At 41.1% G+C, this 20,626-nt stretch overlaps 1 protein-coding gene across 4 annotated transcripts in view; it reads left to right on the top strand.

Moving 5' to 3' along the window:
- Positions 1-20,626, top strand: part of grm8a (glutamate receptor, metabotropic 8a) — a 283,521-nt gene that overhangs the window by 209,385 nt on the left and 53,510 nt on the right. For all 4 annotated transcript variants that reach the window (XM_030046271.1, XM_030046272.1, XM_030046273.1 and 1 more), the window contains exon 6: positions 6,004-6,207. In XM_030046271.1, the coding sequence (XP_029902131.1) occupies positions 6,004-6,207 (204 nt within the window). The remainder of the gene's footprint in view (positions 1-6,003; positions 6,208-20,626) is intronic.

The raw sequence follows: 20,626 nt of genomic DNA, 5'->3' as shown, positions 1-20,626 counted from the left end.
GATGGCCTCATTAGCACAACTGGCTCTGTTGAATATATCACAGTTATTACAGCGGGACATTAGGCAGCTCAAGTGTTTTTCCAGTGAGACTGCCTGTAGTGCAATGGGCACATGAAAATGCCCACTCTATTTCCCAACACAAGGAAGACACACTTCTCTCAGCAGCTCCCTGGCTGGAGCTGAAATATTGATCTGTAGGCACAGGCTACTTTGAATATAAAGTATTTTAGGGAAAAAAAAAAAAAAAGAAATTGTATTGTAAATAAACAACCAGATACAGTCAGTAGATAAATTCTGCTGCGATTATACTTTCACTCTGCTGTTATGAATGCATATTTTTTGTGTTGCTGTATTATTTTCCTGCGATGCAGTCTGAGAGCAATATGCTGTATTCTTATTGGAATTGTTTTAGAGAAGATTGCAGCTGTTAACCACAGACTGTGCTGTTGCAATATTCTCTGATGGACTGAGAACAATGCAGTAGATTATGCGTAATAAGCCTTTAATGTGGCTCCACGGGTGTGTGTGGGGGGGTATGTTTAGGGAGGGGTGACCACATGCGGATGTTTGTACATGTATATAATTGTGTTTAAGCCAGTGGTTATGGAGTGTATGGCGGAGGTAAAGTGTCTGTGTTTGTGTGTGTGTGTGTGTGTGTGTGTGTGTGTGTGTGTGTGTGTGTGTGTGTGTGTGTGTCCCGGTAGGAAGTCAGTCAGCATTATTTGCAGGCCTGTAATCCAACCAAGCAGCTAATCACTCTGGGTGATATGGACCTGATTGGAACTCATCATCTGTCAATCTCCTAATAACGGAACACTATGATGTGACACACACACACACACACACACACACACACATCAGGAATACACCAAGATGGATACGTTCCACTTCTTATTTTGTCACAGTGCCAGCATTTATGTTTATCATATTGCAGATCTAAGGGTTTGCAGGCTGACGTCTTGACTGATATTATTGTTTAGTGGTGGTAGGTCTCTGCTGGGCCAGTGGCTGTCTTGTCCCTCCCAGAGAGAGAGAGAAAGAGAGAGATAGAATAAATAAAAGGAGTCTCTTTGTTGTGTTTGAGCATGGTATGAATGTGAAGAGAAAAGAAGAGAGAGAGAGACAGAGACAGTGAAACAGCCTGCCTGTGTGTCTTGTTTGGAGTGTTACGTACAGGTATGGTTCGAGTCTTTCTCAGTGGTCAACTCGAATACATCCTCACAGACTGAGGCTGCTGTCTGGCTGTTCGTCAAAGCAAAACAGGGGATGTATCCTGCTGGTGGTGCAGCAAGCAACAAGCAGAGAGAGTCGGAAAAAAAACAAAAAAAAAACAGAGGGAGACACACGCAGACACGCACATGCACAAACACACACAGACTATATTTCTCCTTCCTGCAGGGTGCAGCAGGAGCTGCTGGGAGTCAGCAGCCCTACATGGTAGACTGACCTATTCAAAACAATACTTGTCTGGCTGGTGATGGTTAACAATCTCTCTCTCTCTCTCTCTCTCTCTCTCTCTCTCTCTCTCTCTCTCTCTCTCTTAAATTCTTCATAGTTTTTGTCTTGGTTAATTGAGCACATTATGCAGTGTCTTCTTTATCATTCATGTGGTCTACACACACACACACACACATGCATCTGTGGTGCCAAGTTTAACCACACTTCTCTGACCCAACGTGCAACTCCTCCCAAAGATTCACACGAGTGACCTTCCAGTCATAACTGTGTGTATCTGGCTGTAACTCCTCTCTCCGCTTGCTGACAACACAGTATTGATTTCTGAGCATGCAGGGTGGTGATCTGAAAGGCTATTATTTGAGTAATGTATATGGGCGATACCGCGTGCTTCTGGCATCAAACTGACATAGAGGGTCTTTTTTTTTTGAGTTGTTTACTAGCAGCAGAAATGTTCCTATGTGATTAAAGCAAGAATAGTGAGCCAACCCTGGGCAAGTTGTTGCTCATCAAAGTTGCCTGGTGTATCACTGCCGTTAGTGTGTGCTTGCATTAAACAAAACAGCTGCTTTACTTCACTTCAGGCCTTAATTTATATGGAAAGGAGATGGAGCAGCCTTATTTCTGTTCAGCAAAGGCCTGATCAACACTTATACATTTACACACACCCTCACAAGTGGAAAATGCACAGCACCAGCACAGGCTCTTGGGCACTGAGCGGCTGCAGCACAGCGGTCGTACTGTAGGTTTAGGGCCGGATCGCAGCGCCAAGGTGACACTGAATGAAATGATGAATATGCACAAAAAGGAAACTGGACAGACTTTGTACATCAGTGACTCCACAAAAACACACTGAAAGGGATGGAAATGAGGAGACTGTTTCTTTCTGTGAAAAAAAAATGCAGCAGACATTTACTGACTTCCCTTAGCTAAAATCTGCAATATTATCTATACACCCTCATACATACAAATATTCCCACTCCGTTATAAATTAAATAGCACCTGCTGCTTGGTGCTTAACAAAAGATAACAAAAGAAGAGATGAAGAGATGAGATTAGTTGTGGAACAGTTGTTAGTCTAACGTTATCAGAGTAAATATCTGTGTCTATGATGGGATTTTATTTTATTTTTTTCCCATTTGGTGTCTAGCTCTCCATCATCTAGCCACAGTACACCTAGTTATACCCTAAATTTTAAAGAGATTGAAGATACGATGAAACAAATAATTTCTGGGTTCCCCATACAATGTATTATACAAAATATCCTACAATGAATGATCTGGGGACCTTGGTAGTCTGGCTCCATGGCTTGTGCTCTTTACACTCCAGCACCCTAAAAGTTAGTTAGAGGTTTGAAAGTCTCCAGGTTAATTCGCCAGCAGACCAAAACAATGTGACTGATGCCACTGAGATCAATAAATAAATAAACAAAGCCCTGCGTGCAGCGGGGCTGGGTTAATACTGAGGTGCTGGAGGCTCACACTCTGTGTCTGATACAAACACAAACCAATACAAAAGGGCAGCGAAGAGAGTCTAATGCGACCATGGTGCCTGGCTAAGTGCCTTGATGGAAATGGGAGCCAGTTTGCTGCTTGTGTTTCTAATCCTTGGGAAACCACCGCCCAGTCTGAAAAATGTTGGTCCAACTTTAAACAACAGGTTTTGGAGTCAGATATACTTCCCTGCCTGCTATCTTTGTGTGAGTGTGAAATCCCTTTGTGCACACCTGTGTCTGTTTTGTTGCAAGATTGCAGTGTTTCTTTTTTTTTTTTCTCTGAGCGAAAGTTGGTTTGGTTGGTTTAACCTTTACTTAATTCTCAACTGCAATTATGTGTAGTGGTCGTGCTTAACTGGTTAACACTTGGGACTCCTTATAGGTTCCTTTTGTTGTTGCTGCTAGAACAGTAACAGTATCACAGTCTGGACACTCTGGACATTCAAATAGGATGTCAAAGTGTCTGTTACGTCACTCGTAAGGCAACACACAACAACGACGTCAGGTCCCGAGTGACGGCAGTGCGGCTCAGCGGCTGAGCAGAATCCACACTGCTGCTAGCAGAGCGACAACACAGAGTACAAAAGTCCATGGACAGACGCTGAAATAAATTGTCTGCGGGCAGCTTCTGAACAATCCCCCTGTTTCTGTGTTGGAAAGCTGCGTCACCAGTGCACTTAGTTACTGACACCTACGTCATCACCATAGCAACCTGCGCAGATACGCTGGTGATGTCCGGACACACAAATCTGATCTGATCACTTTTAAATAACTGTCTTAAAGATCTGATTTGAGAAACGACTCTGATTTGCCTGCAGTCTGAACAAGGCCACACAGTTCCAGTATGAATGGTGATATTCAGTTTAAGCATTAAAATTTACAGTCGGTCCACAAAATGATGGGAACTACTTCTAACTGATGAGTTGCGGCCCATTGTGCGCATTCTGTGTCACAGTTGTCCTGAGGACTCGTGACAATTTTTCTCACCTTCATGTCCCTCTCTCCGTCATGACTGAAGTGGATTTAATCAGCGAAACCGGACCGTGATGGCAGCTCTGACCTGGATTCACCTGCTCAGGTTATTTCACAGAATGCTCGGGCCGCAATAATGTTTAGTCTCTTCAGTGTAAATGAGCTGTACAACGGCCTTTGAAAATGACTCAGCCAAACAGAACTGAGAAGCAGAAAAATCCATTTTATAAACACTTGTTGGGTCCAGGTCCAGGTGCTGTTTTTTTTTTACACACACACACACATGCACACACACACCTGCCCCATGTCTCCACTTACACTCACGCACACATGAGCACACACATACAGAGCACCCGGCAGGCTGCTATAATGGTGGATTAGATTTCATTTTCAGAGCCCCATTAATTCCTTATGGATGCTCATATTGATTGAAGGGCCTCTGGTCTTGTTAATTCAACTGCAGCCCAGACAGGTTTTGATTCAGTTTGTGTTGCCTGAAGGTTGCTTCTTCTTGTAAAAAATGTGTGAATAATGTCAAGGGAAAGGCAGCGGGGGGGAGAGCTAAAGAAAGAGAGGGAAGGCAAAAAAAGTGAGATGGGAGGAGAATAAGAGAGGAGGGATAGTAAACAAAAAAGGGTGAGAACAAGTCAGAGGGGAAAGGCGAATGCAATGAATAAAAATGTAAGAGAGGGCAGCGGAGAAAGATTAAGAATTCAATAAGATGATAGGACTTGGAAGCAGTTTCCTTTTCCTAACTTTGATGAAAAAAAAAAAAAAAAAACAGAAAAATGGGCCGTTATAATCAATGACAGATTTCCATGTTCATGCATCAAAGAGCTTTTGCTTTCACTTGCTTCTTTTTCATGAGGTAATTATGCTAATGAGCAGTTACATAAACTATCATATTAAATTGTAGTTAGGATTTTTTGTGTTAATTTGTAGAGGGGATGTATGCACACTTGTGTATGTGTGTGCGTATACAGTGTATGTGTGCATTGGTGCATGTGTATACAATATGCTCTTGTGCTGAGTGCGTTGCGATTGGGTTAACTTAAACCTATTAACACTGTATTTTACCACACATGATCCAATGTTTGTGTCTGTCAGTAGTCAGATTGTGGGCGGCTTAAACCCACTGACCTCAAATGATCGGTTTGGCTAAAGCTGTTGTTAAACTATGATAAACTGTAGGCACAAATTATAATAATCCCAATTTAAATTGCAGTAATAAATTAACCACGCTGAAAACAAAACAAAGAATCACTCAGAGCACAAGACAGAGAACAGTGCCGTGTTGCATGATAAAAAAAAGACTCTCTATAACAAAAGTGCACATATTGTATGGTGTTTAAACATTACCGGCATAATAAAAAGTACCAAAAGGCACAAAATATGTCCTCATATTTTCATAGTGGCACTGAACGCAGTGATGTGGGTTAGAATCAGGATAAAGCATATTTTGTCTCCTCTGAACTCTTTCTTAGCTCTCCTCCAACAAGGAAATGCCATTATCAGTGGTTCAGAGGATGTAAAGACAGAGGCATGTTTTCTGTTCTTCTCTAACTTTTATGCTAAGGTGAGAATGGAAAGGAAGGAGTCATTTGCTAAAGTCAGGCTGAGTGCACTGCTGCCTGTCTGTGTGCCTGCCTAAGATTTTTTGCCCCTCTTTTTCTTCGCATATGTCTGGTTCTTTCCCTGTTGCTTTCTTTGTTGGTTGCCTCGCATATTTTGCGTCTACAATGGTTATTTTGAAAGAGCATGGGGCAAGAAGCTCTACCTGGAAAACTGGCATGCAACACTGTTGTTACTCACACACATCAGTGAGGAATTCTTAGAATATCAACTTTACTGGAAATCTCAGGAAGCACAACTACAATTTATGCTGCAGTCCACTGCAAGTGGGAGGTCGATAGCTCCAAGTTGGCATTTCTGACTTCAGATCTAAATGCGTCATCGTTTTTCATTGTCTCCAGGGTCTTCGAGTTTCATTGATAAGATATCAAAATGTCCCCAGTGAAAATGTCTTTCCTTGCTTCTTTACCCCGCTTACCATTTTCTCTGCTCTCTCCTTCCTCTCTCAGGTTTAGAAAAAGTTGGCCGGGACTCCAGCTACGAGCAGGAGGGGAAGGTTCAGTTTGTGATGGATGCCGTGTACGCCATGGCCCACGCCCTGCACCGCATGCACCGGGAGCTCTGCTACGGCTACCCTGGCCTCTGCCCGCGCATGGCCAACAACATCGATGGCAAAGAGCTGCTCAGCTACATCCGGGCTGTAAACTTCAATGGTGAGTTGCACGGTGGAGAGATTGCTGGGTGAACACATGAGTGTAACAAGCTTTGTGCACATATTGTTGCCCACCACTCCATCAAATATAGAATCGTTCTAAAATTATTGTCAAGAATCATGTCAGTGCAAGAATATGGGAGAGACGAAATGAGATTGCATGAGATGTTTGTGTGTTTCCTCCTCCTAATGTGCATAGATTAACTACAATGTCATGATGCCACCAAAAAAATGACATAGCCTGCTACTTTATTTCTGCCGCACAGTCAGATTGGACAACAGTTAATTACTTTGCACTAATTCAAACATGTGCACTGCACTTGGACAACACTTTGTAATCTTTATAATCGCATTTTTTTTTTTTTGTTGCAATGCTCTCTGATTATAAGGACTAATGAAAGTAATTTAACAAGATATTGTACCACATAATTTCCAAGTCAAACTCTAGGCTATTTGTAATTGTACATGATAAGGGAGCTTTACAGCATCATCATAAAATAATGAAAGTGCTCTATTTGTCTATTCTTGAAAAAAAAAAAAAAAAAAAAAAAAACTTGTTTTACTCATATACTGCTGGTTATTTGAAAGATGTTTTTTTTTTTATGACGAATCTCCCATTTTGGAATGAAACTCTTGTTGTAAACTTACACGCAGATAAACACGTCCATGCATGCGCACAAGTATTATACACATGCACACACACACATGCACAGGCAATCTCAAACTGTTTTACGAAGGATAATTCACTCTGCTACCCGTCTAATCTACCTCTATCTGTTTGTCCCTTCATTTCATTCCATCTCTCATGTTTTTACTTTTTTCCAGTGTCCTCCAGTTCCAACCCCAAGTCACTGACATCCGTCCTCCCAGACAGTGCGTAGGGTTGAAAGAAATCAAAGCTGTAACATGCTATCAAAGGGTGGGAAAAACACAACACGATTTTAAGATTCAGTACAAATTAATTTGTCCTCTATTGCTGAATTATATAGAGCATGACACTAACACTGCTGGCAGGGGTTTGCTTTCCACAGAGGCCACCCATGCACGGTAAAAATAAATGCACCCGCAGTATTCCACTTTAGATCAAAACATACACCAAATGATGTAAATTGTTTCAGCTACAATATTACAGTCAGAGAGCAGGTTATAAATCCTGCGTTTTCACAGGTCTTTTTTTTTTTTTTTCTTGTAGCACAACTATTTAGAAACAAAACAAAGCAAAGCTCAGAAAATAAAACAGTTTGTGTAGATTAAAGCTTAAAGGTTCACTGTGCAAAATTAGGGGGGGATTAAAGCAAGGTCCATTTAACTTCAACCCACAAAAATATGGAGAAAGCACATCATTTATCAGTGAGTTGGATCAGCGATGGGAAGCGTGCAGGTAGACTCAACCATTAAATTCCTTGCTTATTCCATGTTTCTCATCGATGATCCAGTGATGAAAACTATGACTCTTCCACCAAATGTTGTGCTTATTCCATGTTTTTTAGTCAGCTGAGTTTTTGCAGGGTCATCTCTTCAATCAACCCTGGGCCATTTTGCATAGTGCACTGTTAAATTCTTCAGGAAAACTGCAAAAAAAAAAAAAAAAAATCCTGTAGTGTTTATCCACCCTGTTTGGCAAATTCTGCACATCGGATAACAATGCAAGGCTGCGCTCCTATGATTCTTTTTCTACTGAATCCTAACCATACCAGCATTCAGGCCTAATGCTGTATTGTACCCTGTTAAGTATGAATAATGCATACATTCATGCATTATATGATGCACACATATCCGCTGATATTTTGATCATTGCCGATGGTGATTGTATTTTTATTTATTTTATTTACTTATTTATTTACTTGTTTTACCATAACTGGCTTTGAAACCTCGAAACCACTTTGAACCTGCTTTAATTAATGCTGTATTTTTCTCATTCTCTCTTCCATCACTCTCCATGACTTCCTCCACCCCCTGAAAATTTCAAGTGGGTGAAAAAACAACAACATGTATTCATTTCCTTCTAAATAATATCAGACGCCTCATTTGAATATTCCCTTATTAATCCTTTTTTTTTTCTTATGGGCCTCTACCTGCTTTTTTGTATGCCTATTCATTTCCTGTATCCCTTCTCGTCAAGCATTGTGTGGAATGCATAATGCCTGGTGGGCTGGAGACCGAGAAGGGGAGAGACATAGAGAGAGTGTTTTTTTGTGATGATTTGAAAATTGTTTGTATGATTTAGCATCAGAGGTAAGGTTGTAAAGGCATTACGCAGAATATGCATGCGGGAATGTGTTTGAGTGTTGGTTATTTCTTGAGCTATCCCTCTCTGTAATCACTTTTAGTGTCCAAAAACAAAATCACAGTCAGGCACTGATTGCTCTTTGATAATGCCTGGTGTTTGCGTGCGTGTGTCTCTCTGTGTTAATGCATGTGTTTGTCGGCATAATGGCTGGAGAGAGTGGTTAGAGAAATAATCCTGTAACCAAAAGGTCACAGGTCTGGTCCCGTGGTGAGTCACTGAACCCTTACATTACCTTCTCACTTATTGCAAGTTGCTCTGACATTTACCGGTGTTCAAGATCGGCTGCAACTATCCTTTGTGCCATTTTGGGAGAGCAGCACCCCTGTAGAAACCTAGCTTGGTGGGAAAAAAAAAAAAAAAAGTAGATGAGAGTGGGTATGTCATCGAGGTTGTGAAATGGGCACTCACCATCTCAAGTGAGCCCACACCTTCAGACAACAGAACAGTAAATGGAAGGTAAGAGCATCAGCTAAATGCCTAACTGTGTCAGCGTCTCATCCCGTATCTTCACATTTAAGATGCCTTTAAATGTGTAATGCACTCATCACTGAAAGGAAAGGAGTATATCCAAGCTCAAAACAAGTGTAGCTTGACACCCCCCACCCCTACTGTCCACCCCCACCGACAAACAATGGAGGAAGCAGCAGGTAGCAGTGGAAAAATCCCATTAGTTTGGAGCAATATGGGTGATCATGATTGAGTAATGTCGCTGCTGTCGAAAATACACTTCTAGATTATGCTGTCGCTGCAAGAACAATTCAAACCCTGTGCAGTCAGTATTGTAAAAGTGAATTATCAACTTTGTCTTTTATGTCAGTAAAAGCATGGTAAAGATAGAGAAACAGTGGTAAACAGTGTCACCAAAGCCACGTTTACTGTAGTGTCCTCTGCAGTATAGAGAGGCACATTTGTTTTCATCTGTTGAGTCTCCGTTTAGTTTATAGATCAATTTTACTAGACATGTAGCCGATGTGTATGGGCCACAAGCCCAAGCAGAAAAGGCCTAGGAGGGTTTTAATAACAGGATCGCTTTACTAAAGTGTTGCAGAGTTAAGTTTTCTAAAAGCTGACCCAGCTTCTCTGTCAAATCATGTGTTCACTATAAAGCGAGTCTGGGACAAATTGACTCTAGTGTGAACATCTTCCTGCTGCTACAAACCGCGAATTACCATTACCAACAATAAAGGCCTCCAAACATGGAAGTGGCTCTAACTCACTCTTTTGCTCCGACAACCACTTTGGTCTCTTATACAGACCGCTGGCAGGGCTGTTAGACTCACAGACTTGATTCCTTTCTTGCTAAAGTAGGAAGTCTAGGAGGGGCACTGAGGATTGGAAACGCAGGAGAGAAGGTTCTGGCGTGTTTAGAAATCACAAAGTTGGGTTCCTTCTGGGTCTTTTTCCATAGAGCTTTTTTCTGTTTCTCTCATTTTTGGAAAAGTTGGAGAAAGTTGTGGCTTTGGGGTGTGCGTCTGTGTGTGTTATTTTTTTTTCCCAAGCCTGCACGATGGGGTGGCACGCTTTGAATTAATGTTCTTTCAGCTTCCACAAAAAACACCCCCTCCCCAAAAAAAGAAAAAAAAAAAGAAATTAGTTTTGTTTATTCAGTGAGCTCATTTATTCGCAAAGCGTTAAAACGCAGAAGTGAAGTGATAAAACAGTGATAAAATGCAGAAAGTAAAGAACAAATAAAATGGCGTGCAGCTGAGGAAAAGGGAAAACACAAGGGGGTTATAAAAAACGTCTCGCCTCAAAACAAAAACAAACACAAAAACAAATCAAGATGACAGGCATAGACACAAGTAAACAGCATAACAGGATGAAGATTACAGCGAAACACAATGAGGAGTCAAACAGCATGACAACGGGTATAAATGACGTACGCAGGGAAATAAAAATACCGAAAATTAAACCTGCCCCTCACTTCGTTTTAGTAAATTGTAATCAATGACCCGTGCGAGTGAACACATTTAGACCACCAGTGCAGTGTCTGTCCCACGATTGCTTGGCCCCTGGCCCCTGGATTCCGGAGAACTGCTCATCCAAACAACTTCACACTCGACACTGCACCTCTTTGGGTGAAGATGATGATCATGATGATTGATGATGGTGATTTACTTGTTATTGTCAGCCAGGGCTGAAGTTTTCCATGCATCAACAGCAGCTCCATTTGAAAGAGCGCATAACAAAAAACAAAAAAAAAAGAAACCAGGACAGGAAACGAAGATGCATACATTTACATAACATTACAACCATGGAGGACAACGGTGCACGTATCAAGGCGCTTCAGCGGACATCTGATCTGGGATTCTGGGATCTTTTCAGTCTGACCCTATTAAAATGTGGAACCCTGCAATTTGATGGTAGCTGTGCATATTCACAGAGCATGGTTGGGGTTGGAGATAATGCTGTTGGCCAGCCTCAGTATCTTCTCAATAAAAGGCTACACAAGTACGAAGTCGATCAGATGAATGGTTTGGTTTGTTTATATACACATATAGGAAAAATAAAATGAACAGGGAAATGTAAGGGAGAATTGCCTAAAAACCCTCAAGGGGCTTGTAATGTGGCTTTCTCCAGGCAGCATATCACTGGAAGTAAGCATGCACAAATTGTATGTGTCATACCAATAATTTTAAAAAAGTAATAGAAATGACAAGGAAACATAATGCAGCATAGCACTTGACAACAATACATCCCATAAATACCGGTCTGTTACACAATTTTTATGAATGATATGAAAGTGATGGTCATAAGACAAGAAAGATAAAAGGAAGTCATCACCAACAATTTGAGGGAAAAAAAATAGGCTTTATTCATAAATCATAATGGTTGAGATAATCGAAGAGCAGACGTAAAGACAAAGATTCCTTCCATTTTAGTTAGATTTAATTAAACCGCTATTGAGCTCCATTTAATGTTTTTATTTCAGCTGTAACGTTGGAGGTATTTTATTGTACACATGGTATTTCTGTTGATTGTTTCTGACTACGGTTAGCAGATTGCAATTTGGAAATCTTCAAAGGGAGACATTTTCTCTCGCTTTGTCTTTAAATGTTTAAAAGCCCCTGGACTTGGCTGTATTTGTCAGAGGGCTGAGGAAGACCGATGGGGTTTGTTGTTTGGCTTTTTGTTGTAGACACGCTTATCTGGCTTGTTTACATCGGCAGAGGCTTTTAAGCACGAGCGCGCGAGTGTGTATTTGTGTGTAGGCGCGCGTTTATAGTTTTCCAATTAAAAGTAGTTTTGTTATCGATCCGCGCCGAGTTGACATGACGTTGATAACAGTAAAGAAGAAAAGAGGCCATGATGGAGGTAGATGTTTGCGTGTGTGAGTGTGTGTGTGCCACATAAAAGAGAAAAAGAGAAAAAGTTAAAGTTGTTGGAGCATGGATTCTCTTTCTCTCGCCTCCCATTGGATCCATACCAATTCACCTTTCGAGCAACTGCATGCGAGAACAAGAGCGAGAGAGAAACACAGAGAGGATAATTTCAAGTTGTTAGGACAGTGATTGTTCTCCTCTTGGATCTATACCAAGTCGCCTTAACTTAGAAAGCCAAACTCAAAGGGAAAGGATGGGGAGAAAAAAAAGAGGAGACAGAGAATGAGACAAAGAGAGACCATTAGCAGTGTTCTCCTCTTGTCCCTACGCCAGTCCACCATAATTCAGAGGGCGTAACAAGGTGGATAGCCCCAAGCCTTCCTCCTGTTGAGGTAGCATGGCTGACTCTCTCTGATAGAGCTTCTGATTTACCTTCAGTGATAAAATAAAATTAGGCACAGCCGTGGTTGCCCATAGCAACGGTTAGATGATGACGCAGATGACGTGGTAATTTACATCACTGCGTTTAAACAGTTTAAACAGACGTGATGAAAATGCACCTTCAACTGCTTGAGTTTTTGCAACGTTTAATGAGTTGCTTTCAATTCATTTTATGGAAACACATTTAATGATAGGGAGATTAGACTGCTTCGGTTTTGGCTGGGAGTTGTTATTGGATTCGTTAATAAAGGAGAGAACAGTCAAAATTCAGTCTTTATTGGCGCTTTAACATTGTGACATGGAAAAAGCAATGCACTGACAATGTCAAAGTTGCAACTGCAGGCTGATTCAAAGAATGTGCATGGGGAAAGTCCTCTGTCTTTTTACCTCCTGGTTACATATCATTACATATCATTTGGCTTGGTTAAAGTCTGAATGGTTGGGACTGTTGCAAAGCAGAAAACAAGGCTTTTCTGTTGCCTTAATGATGACAATCATGTAGACTTTAATCAAGACATTTCTCATTATTGTGGTCACTTCTTATGTAAGTTATTTACCTGACATCTTTCAACTGCCAAAGCTTCCTGTCAGCTGTTTATTCGAAAATGGTCGCCCTGTCTGTAGAGAAAGGGCAACCATGTCTCCAAGCGTCTGAATTTTGATTATTGCTTTAGGGTCTAGGATAGCAGCACAAAGCCCAAACAGGTCTTTGTTTAGTGCCCTCTCCCATTTGGCACAAGCATATTGTGACAATATTGTAAATGTATGAAAGTTTTACATTAGTTACTTCATCGAAAGGCTTTCTGTATCCATCATCTGAGACCTTCGCTCCCAGTGTTCTGAATACTGCATTTGATTTTGTTTTCTTATCACAATACTTTGAGCTAAGCAATTTCTGACCACAAGAGGGTGTTGAAAGCTCAAATTCTTTAAACAAACAGAGTCAATCCTGCTTCCTGGTTAACAGTAGATCGCTTGTGCAAAACCAAAGTTCACGGTGAAAACATTCATTTTTAGGATAGAAAAGAGGGATACATTTCACTTTCTCAAGGCTCTCGCTGGATTACTTTGATTAGGTTATCTCTGACCTTCAAATCAAAAAACATGGTGAAGCTGCAGACTTTCAGCTACAAGATAAGCTGCTTTGAATCTGAAGTTTGGATACGTTTATCTGCAGAATGTGCAGTTTCGGGGATACTTTGAATGCAGTTGAAGCGGTGAGGAGGTGAACTGGAGGTCAGTGGAGGATCTTATTCTTGGGCCAATGCAGACATTTTAGAAAGCTACAACCAGGCAATAATAACAGGCTGACTGTAAATTGTATGGTGGAAAGACTCACGGTGGTGACTCTCACATTGCATTATTGCAAAAAATGCATGTGATATTGCTTAATGTAGCTTTAAACAATGATGCCTGCACCTTTATGTACTCAGCTGGAGAGCTATGTCATATTAATTAAGATTCATGTAGTTTATGCGTGGTTTTGCTCTTTGTCTTTGTATTCTTGGTTTCCATGGTGGCACCTATGTGTTTTGTATTCTGCCAGCTCACTCATACTCTGAGAAGCTGTGATGAGCACTTGCAATTTATTGTGCCTGTGGTATAACAAGCCACACCCAGGTAATCAAATGCCCTTTAAAAGCAGGCCTAATTGTTTGTTGGCAGTTACCCCGATGAAGACGTGCAGTGCGCAGTTTTGTTTTTTTTTCTCCTTGTATGTCATTATTGTGGAGGGTTTTTTTTTTTACATGCATGTCACCCCACTACTGACATCTCTCTGTTTCGTGGACCATCAGTGTTGGCAAGTATGCCTTCAGTACATCATAGTGGCTGGAGAGCTTCAGTCCTCTGTACCAGCAAACACCATGCTGAAGTGTTCTTGAGCAAAACACCCAATCCCCTTCCTGCTCTGCTCCTCCAACTTCCTCTCTGGAAATTTCCACTGTATGTTACACAAACAATCAGAGCTGTGCAAAAAGAAATGGGACTGCACACATTTCTGATAGTGCCATTTTTCATCAAGGAAAACACATGCACAGTGTTTTCTTTACATAAATTTAGCTGTGGAGGCCCCCTACAGCTGGAAAATTGTACTGTTAACTAAATGCAATGGAATTTTATCATGGGGTCTTATACTAAAGAATAAAAATATACACATATGGCAATATTTACACAGTACATCATGATATAAATATCAAAATAAGTGCTATTCTTAAAGTTCAACAGCTGTTAGAACAAACTTTAATGACCTCAAACACTACATGTTAAAAAGACACACACACACACACACACACACAGAGACACAGATGGTGGTGCATTGCAGACCCAGTGAGAGGAACAATAAGGAAACAGAGCCTAGAGCAGTAATGACACGCAACGCTGTCCAGACGTTATTTGCGAGTAGGTTTATTGGCTTACAGACACACACACACACACACACACACACACACACACGCGCACACGCACACAGTGCACATGTCATGGTCGCCTTTTTTCTATTCACACTCTCCTGCTTGGTTAGTTGAAAGTACATCATGGAGTGGCTTTTCAAATGAAGACCTTGTTCACTCTCCTTCTGTCACTCATTCTCTAACTTGTATTTCTTATCCTCCATGTCTTTTTATTACTTGAAATTTCTTTCACTTTATCCCTCCATCTCCATCTCGGTCCCTCATCCATCTCCTCCCCTTTCTGCTGAGCTCTCTCTATCATCTCCCGCCATCCTTGTTACTCTCTCTCTCTTTATTTCTCTCTCTCTCTCTCTCATTTCTCTGTCAGAAAACTGTCAATCTCTCTCTTGTTCTCCATCTCTTCCTTCCCTCCTACTCCTTCAAGGCATCGATTCATCAACTGAACAGCACAACTTTTTATCATATCTGCTCCCCTTTTTCTGCTCATCTCTTTTTATGTTTTAACAAGATTGTCACATCTAGATTAAATCTTTGAATCTTTGAAAAGATAGTCTTTTGAAAGTGAGGCCCAGCCAAAAAAGTTGCCATGTCGGCCTTGTCTGATGTAACCTCGCATTAAAAGTCAAACTTGGTGGTGTTCTTCTGTCTAAACTTAAACTTTACTTAATTTTAATAACTGTTGGATTCATAAATCCACTTTATCCGTTGAATAATTTCAAAAAATGTGTTATTTCCAATATGAAAACATTTTTTGCCCTCTTACTGAAGAACCACTTTCTTTAGTGGATGGTTCTTCATTTAAAAAAAAAAAAAAAAAATGAAAAGGGTTTTACATTGAAACAACTGGCTCCATTGGCCCCATCAAGAGCCAATGGAAATGACAAAGTTTCAGAGTTAAAGTTCTTTGAAGACGCATTTCATCACCATGTCAAAGAACTTTGATGGGTTTTTGAAGATTTTTTAGGTAGTCTTTGAAGAACAAAGAAGTTGTTCTTTCAATAAAAAAAATCATTAAAGAACTGTGGTCTGAAATGTTCTTTGTGGAATCAGAAAAGGTTCTCCTATGCCATCGCAGTGAACTGCTACTTCCATGTACCTTTTCTCTTCTCTCTTCTTTGAAGAAACATTGCTGATTCCTCAAAGAACTGTTTGTTTATGGCTCTTTGAGGTACCTTTGAACCCTTTAAAGGAATGGCTGTTTAAAATAATGTGGTCTATTTGGCACCTTTATCCTTACAGAAATGTGAATTTCTGTGTTATTTCCATGTACCTTTTCTCTTCCATCAGGAAAAGTGTCTCAACAACCAATGACTTCTACTAACTGCATATCAAAAAGTGTCACTATTTTGTTTAAAATTTGCAATATCAAAAATTGCAATGTCTTCCATGTGGATGTGTCATTGTGGAGCAAAACTTGGGAAAGATTGGAAAAGTGTTGCATGCATTATCTGCTTTCCCAAGTTGGTTTTCAGCAGTAAAATCAAGCTCATATGAAACATGAAGAAATCTGGGTCCATAATCTCCCATTCATTGCATAATGGACCAGCTTCTCATTGTAGAACAGATGAGATTTTTGGCAGCTTTCAGCCTCCACAGTTTTAAGTCACTCACACACATACACACTGCCTGGGACTTGATTGTATCAAACTCGAAACCTTGGTCCTGACATACAAGGCTTTGGAGGGCATGGACAAACCTCTAAGTCACAGTTCAGCCCGACATATCACCCTTCGCTCTCTGATCTGCCACCAGCTCTTCCTTCCCTGCAGAAACTTGGTCATTGTTTCACCTGACCTTGATCATTCTTCCTGGCTCCCCAGTGTTGAAACAACCTTCCCTCTCCAGTCAGAGGGGCAGTCGCTCCCCATCTTCCACCAACAGCTGAACATTTCTCTTATTACTTTTCCCAGCAAGATCACTCTTGATGGACAGGAGTAGTTTGTTGCATCTATTGTCACTTTACCGAAGCTCTCTACATGGTCCTTCCTTTCTGCTTGTTGCTTATAATGTATCATTTAAATGTCCTAAATAAGAACATACACTGAGATTTACTTTATGTGTTTCTCCTCATATACCAACACTACATTGAAATGGAAGCATAAAAAAAGAGTACAGATTGTGTGCGGCCTCACCATTACAGTAGATCAGTTATTAGATCATGACTTTAGATGACATTAGGTCTAATTGGTGTTCATGTCGTTTGAATATAAACTGAACTCTCTGACTCTAGTTGACAAACTCCTACAATCTCTTCTGAACCGGGTAATGTACAGTAATAAGCTGTTTGACAAAGAGAAAAAAACTGGTTCCTCTATATGATCAAACAAAGATCAAGAATGTGTCGGATGCTCTTTGAAACAGGAGAAACATGGCGATCCAGGCACTTTAAAGGTGAGGGCTTTAAAAACCCTGACATAGAGCCACAGTGGTTGAGGCATGTTGGCTCTTTTAATGATTTAGCCACTACAGTAAAGGCTGTTTAATATTTCCTTCCTCGTTGTCACATTTACTGATATTTGGAGTGCCTGGATCACCCTCTTATCAAATAGAAAGCTTCACTTGCTAGATAATGTTAGCAGCTGAACTGTAGCTTTTCAAAGCATGACATCGTTAAAGTTTTTCCATGGTAATACTACTTTCCCTTCATTTCATAAGCCTGTTTTTAATGGTTTTGTAAATTAGGAGGAAGTTCGGTAGAATTCTCCTTGTCTGTATGACCTGAATTTGCCTCTTGGGGGCTATTAAAGAAAAAAAAAAACATGAAGAAAAACAGTTTTAACCAAAGAAAAAGTCTTTGTGAAGGGCATTCACAAATGATGAGTGCTCTGTGCTGTGTTCACTATTAAGGAGGTGGTGTAGCTAGGCTTGTCGATACATCAACACAGAAGTGGCAGCAGAGAGGTGAAAGATATAAAAACATTAAGGTGACGGTGAATTGCACAGCACTCACACAGCAAATGGTGCTTGTTCCCCTATTTGTGAATGGACACTAGACAGGATTTTTTCATCAGTGGATGTGTTTGCCACTTGGATTAATGCTCACGCAAAGATCACATGAATTCACGCTTATTTTCAACTCAGTGCTGTGTTGTACAGTTTTTGAAATGCAGACAAACACAATGTGAATTTCTCTCCCATCTTTTTACATCAATAAACATACAGCAGGAATCTGATGCCAAATGCTTTGAAAGGTCAGCTGCAAACTGGCAGTGACTGGGTGGACATTTGATTGAATGATGCCAAGGGTGATTTTTCGCAATGGCCATGTGTGCTGGCCTTCAGACTGAGCAGCCAGGACTATTAGAGTGTACTGACAGCATGAGGTGTATTGCTTTTGGACATGGCTGGCTTATTGGACCCAATGAGCTAAGCAGAAGGGGGAGAACAGAAGTGGTGAGGCCAAAGAAAGCCTGTGTTTTTGTTTAGCTTGGTCTTGTGTGTGTGTGTGTGTGTGTGTGTGTGTGTGTGTGTGTGTGTGTGTGTGTCTGCCAGAAAACTCTCATTAGGATCTTATCACCGCCAGGTTATTTCTCCTGCCGGGAGACAAGATGGACATCGCCATGGGAATCAACCGGCACTAATTAGAGTGGCTTGACTTTGAGATGATAAACTTTACCGCTTCGTAACAACCTTGGAGAGAGAAGTAGGGAGGGATGGAAGAGGTGAGAAAAAGACGAAGACTGGAGGACCAACCAGCTGGGGGAAGATGAGGTCTGCTCGCTCCTAATGACCTCGGAGAGGAGGAGAGGGATGGAGGGAGAGAGGAAGGTGCTGGAGGACTCACTTGCTTAGAGATGAAGAACTTGACCAATCGATAATGATCTCAGAGAGACAGAGATGGAAGGAAGGCGAGAGAGGAGGTTATGCAGAGAGGAGATGACCTTTACCTGGGCGTAATGACCTTGGAGAGAAGATGGAGGGTAGGACAGATGGAGACGAAATGTGGGAGGGAGAGGGAGTGGGAGGGGCGAGGCAAAGATGACCGGCTGGCGAAAGGCCTGTTTCTTGGACGTAATGACTTTGGAGAGAGCGCTTGAGAGCAGGAGAGAAAGGAATGACTGGCAAGAGAGAGAACCAAAGTGGTAAAGACAGTGAAAAAGGGTGGGAGTTCGGATAGAGAGGACAATGAACTTTCCTTGGCCAATAACGGTCTTAGAGAGGAGCAAAGACAGAGACAGTGTGAATGAGAGCGGGTCACCTATCCATCCATTTGGCGAGGACAGAGAATGGAGAAAGACAGAATGATAACTTATTTGAGAAAGAGACAGATAGAGCATAACAGGAGATGAAAAGTGGAGGAATGTAATACTTGAAGTCCAGTTCAGCAAAATGACCCTTTTGAGGAAGGACAGCAGAGAAAGCAATGGAGAAAGAGAACACAAAGAGAAATTGAGTGAAAGGTTATGTTAAACTTTACCAGGGCATGATGACCTTAAAAGGGATGAAACAGAGAGACAGACAGAAAAAAAAATGAGAAAGATTAACTCTATATTACAGTGTGGTGTTAGAAAGAAAGAGAGGTGGGAGAGAAAGAGAGAGAAAGAGAAACTCCGATGGTTTTGATTGATGAACTTTAACTGACTATAACCACCAAGAGAGAACGATAAAGACGGAAATGGACAGACAGACAGGGAAATAAACGGTGAATAAACGGTTTAAGCTAAACTTTCCTGGGTCATGACAACCTTGATAAGGAAGGGATTGAGAGAGAAAGAGAAAAAAAAATCTGAGTCAGAACAAGCCTTGAGATGAAGGGAGGAGAGTGGGATGGGAGGTGATTTATATGTTATCAGGCTATGGAATGGACCTTATCATCACACATGTATCCCAAAAATACTTGTTTACGGTTATGAAAAGGTCATGGTTACGATTAGGGAACATAACATTTGGTAGCATTGCTGGCTAATTGTGGTTAAAAATAAACACCCTTCTCCGTTAACATGAGGACTGAACTCGGGTCTCACACGGGAAAATCTGTGTGATTGACCCATCCACCAACCCAACCTCATCCTTGCACACCCGAGTTTGTCTGTGGACGGTAACAGCCTTCTGACCCACCAGAAGGTGCAGTAGGGCCCTACTAACTCATATTACAACTCATAATGCCCATTCAATGGTGTGATAACAGCGATATCAGCTTTGTGAACTTAAAGGAACAGTTCACAAATAATAGGGTCAAGAATCAAGGATATCTTCATTATCCCTGAGGGGCAGTTTGTTCTACAACCAGCAGTGCCACACAACCATTTTCCACCATCCAGATAATTTTTGTGTGATTTGGTGAAGTTTCCAGTCTGCCTATCACCTCCAGTACAATGAGGAGGGGTCAGTATTACTTTGCAGAAATCAAACATGTCAAAAATGTACAGGTGAAAAATGCAACAGCCCTTTCCAAAAATCCCTGCTTCAAATTCCTACTCATTCATACTGAGATGCAGTTTGCCAGTGTCCTTTGGTGGGACAAAAACAAAATTGTTCACCCTCAAGTGCTGTGGGTCATCTGCAGGCTATCTGTTATTGTTTTTTTTTGTTTTGTTTTGTTTTGTTTTTTTTATAGAGCTGTTGAGATTTTCACATACATATTGTTGACAGTTTGAGCTTTCCAAAACAGCACCCATTCAAATCCATTACACTGGGGTGAAGGGAGACAGAGAGACAGACTGGAAACAATGCCAAATCACATAGAAATGATGTGGATGGATTGTTTGCACTATTGGGGTAAGTGGGAAAATACAAAAATATTTTTTTGAGTGAACTGATCCTTTAAAAAGCATGCTAAACCTGGATTGAAAGAGCAAAGAAAGAGAGAAAGAAATATGGAAAGAAAGGGAAGCATTTGCACTCGGGGCTGAAAAGGTGAGGAGGAGCATTAAGGTAAAAGAGGAGAGGAATCTGTGTATGCGTGTGTGTTTGTAAGTGAGTAATTGCTTTTGAGAGGCCGATGAATGACATAAA

Source organism: Myripristis murdjan, chromosome 23 (genome assembly GCF_902150065.1).
Source record: "Myripristis murdjan chromosome 23, fMyrMur1.1, whole genome shotgun sequence".
Taxonomy (NCBI): Eukaryota; Metazoa; Chordata; class Actinopteri; order Holocentriformes; family Holocentridae; genus Myripristis; species Myripristis murdjan.
The sequence above is the reverse complement of the archived record's forward strand: the minus strand, read 5'-3'. Positions and strand labels throughout refer to the sequence as shown.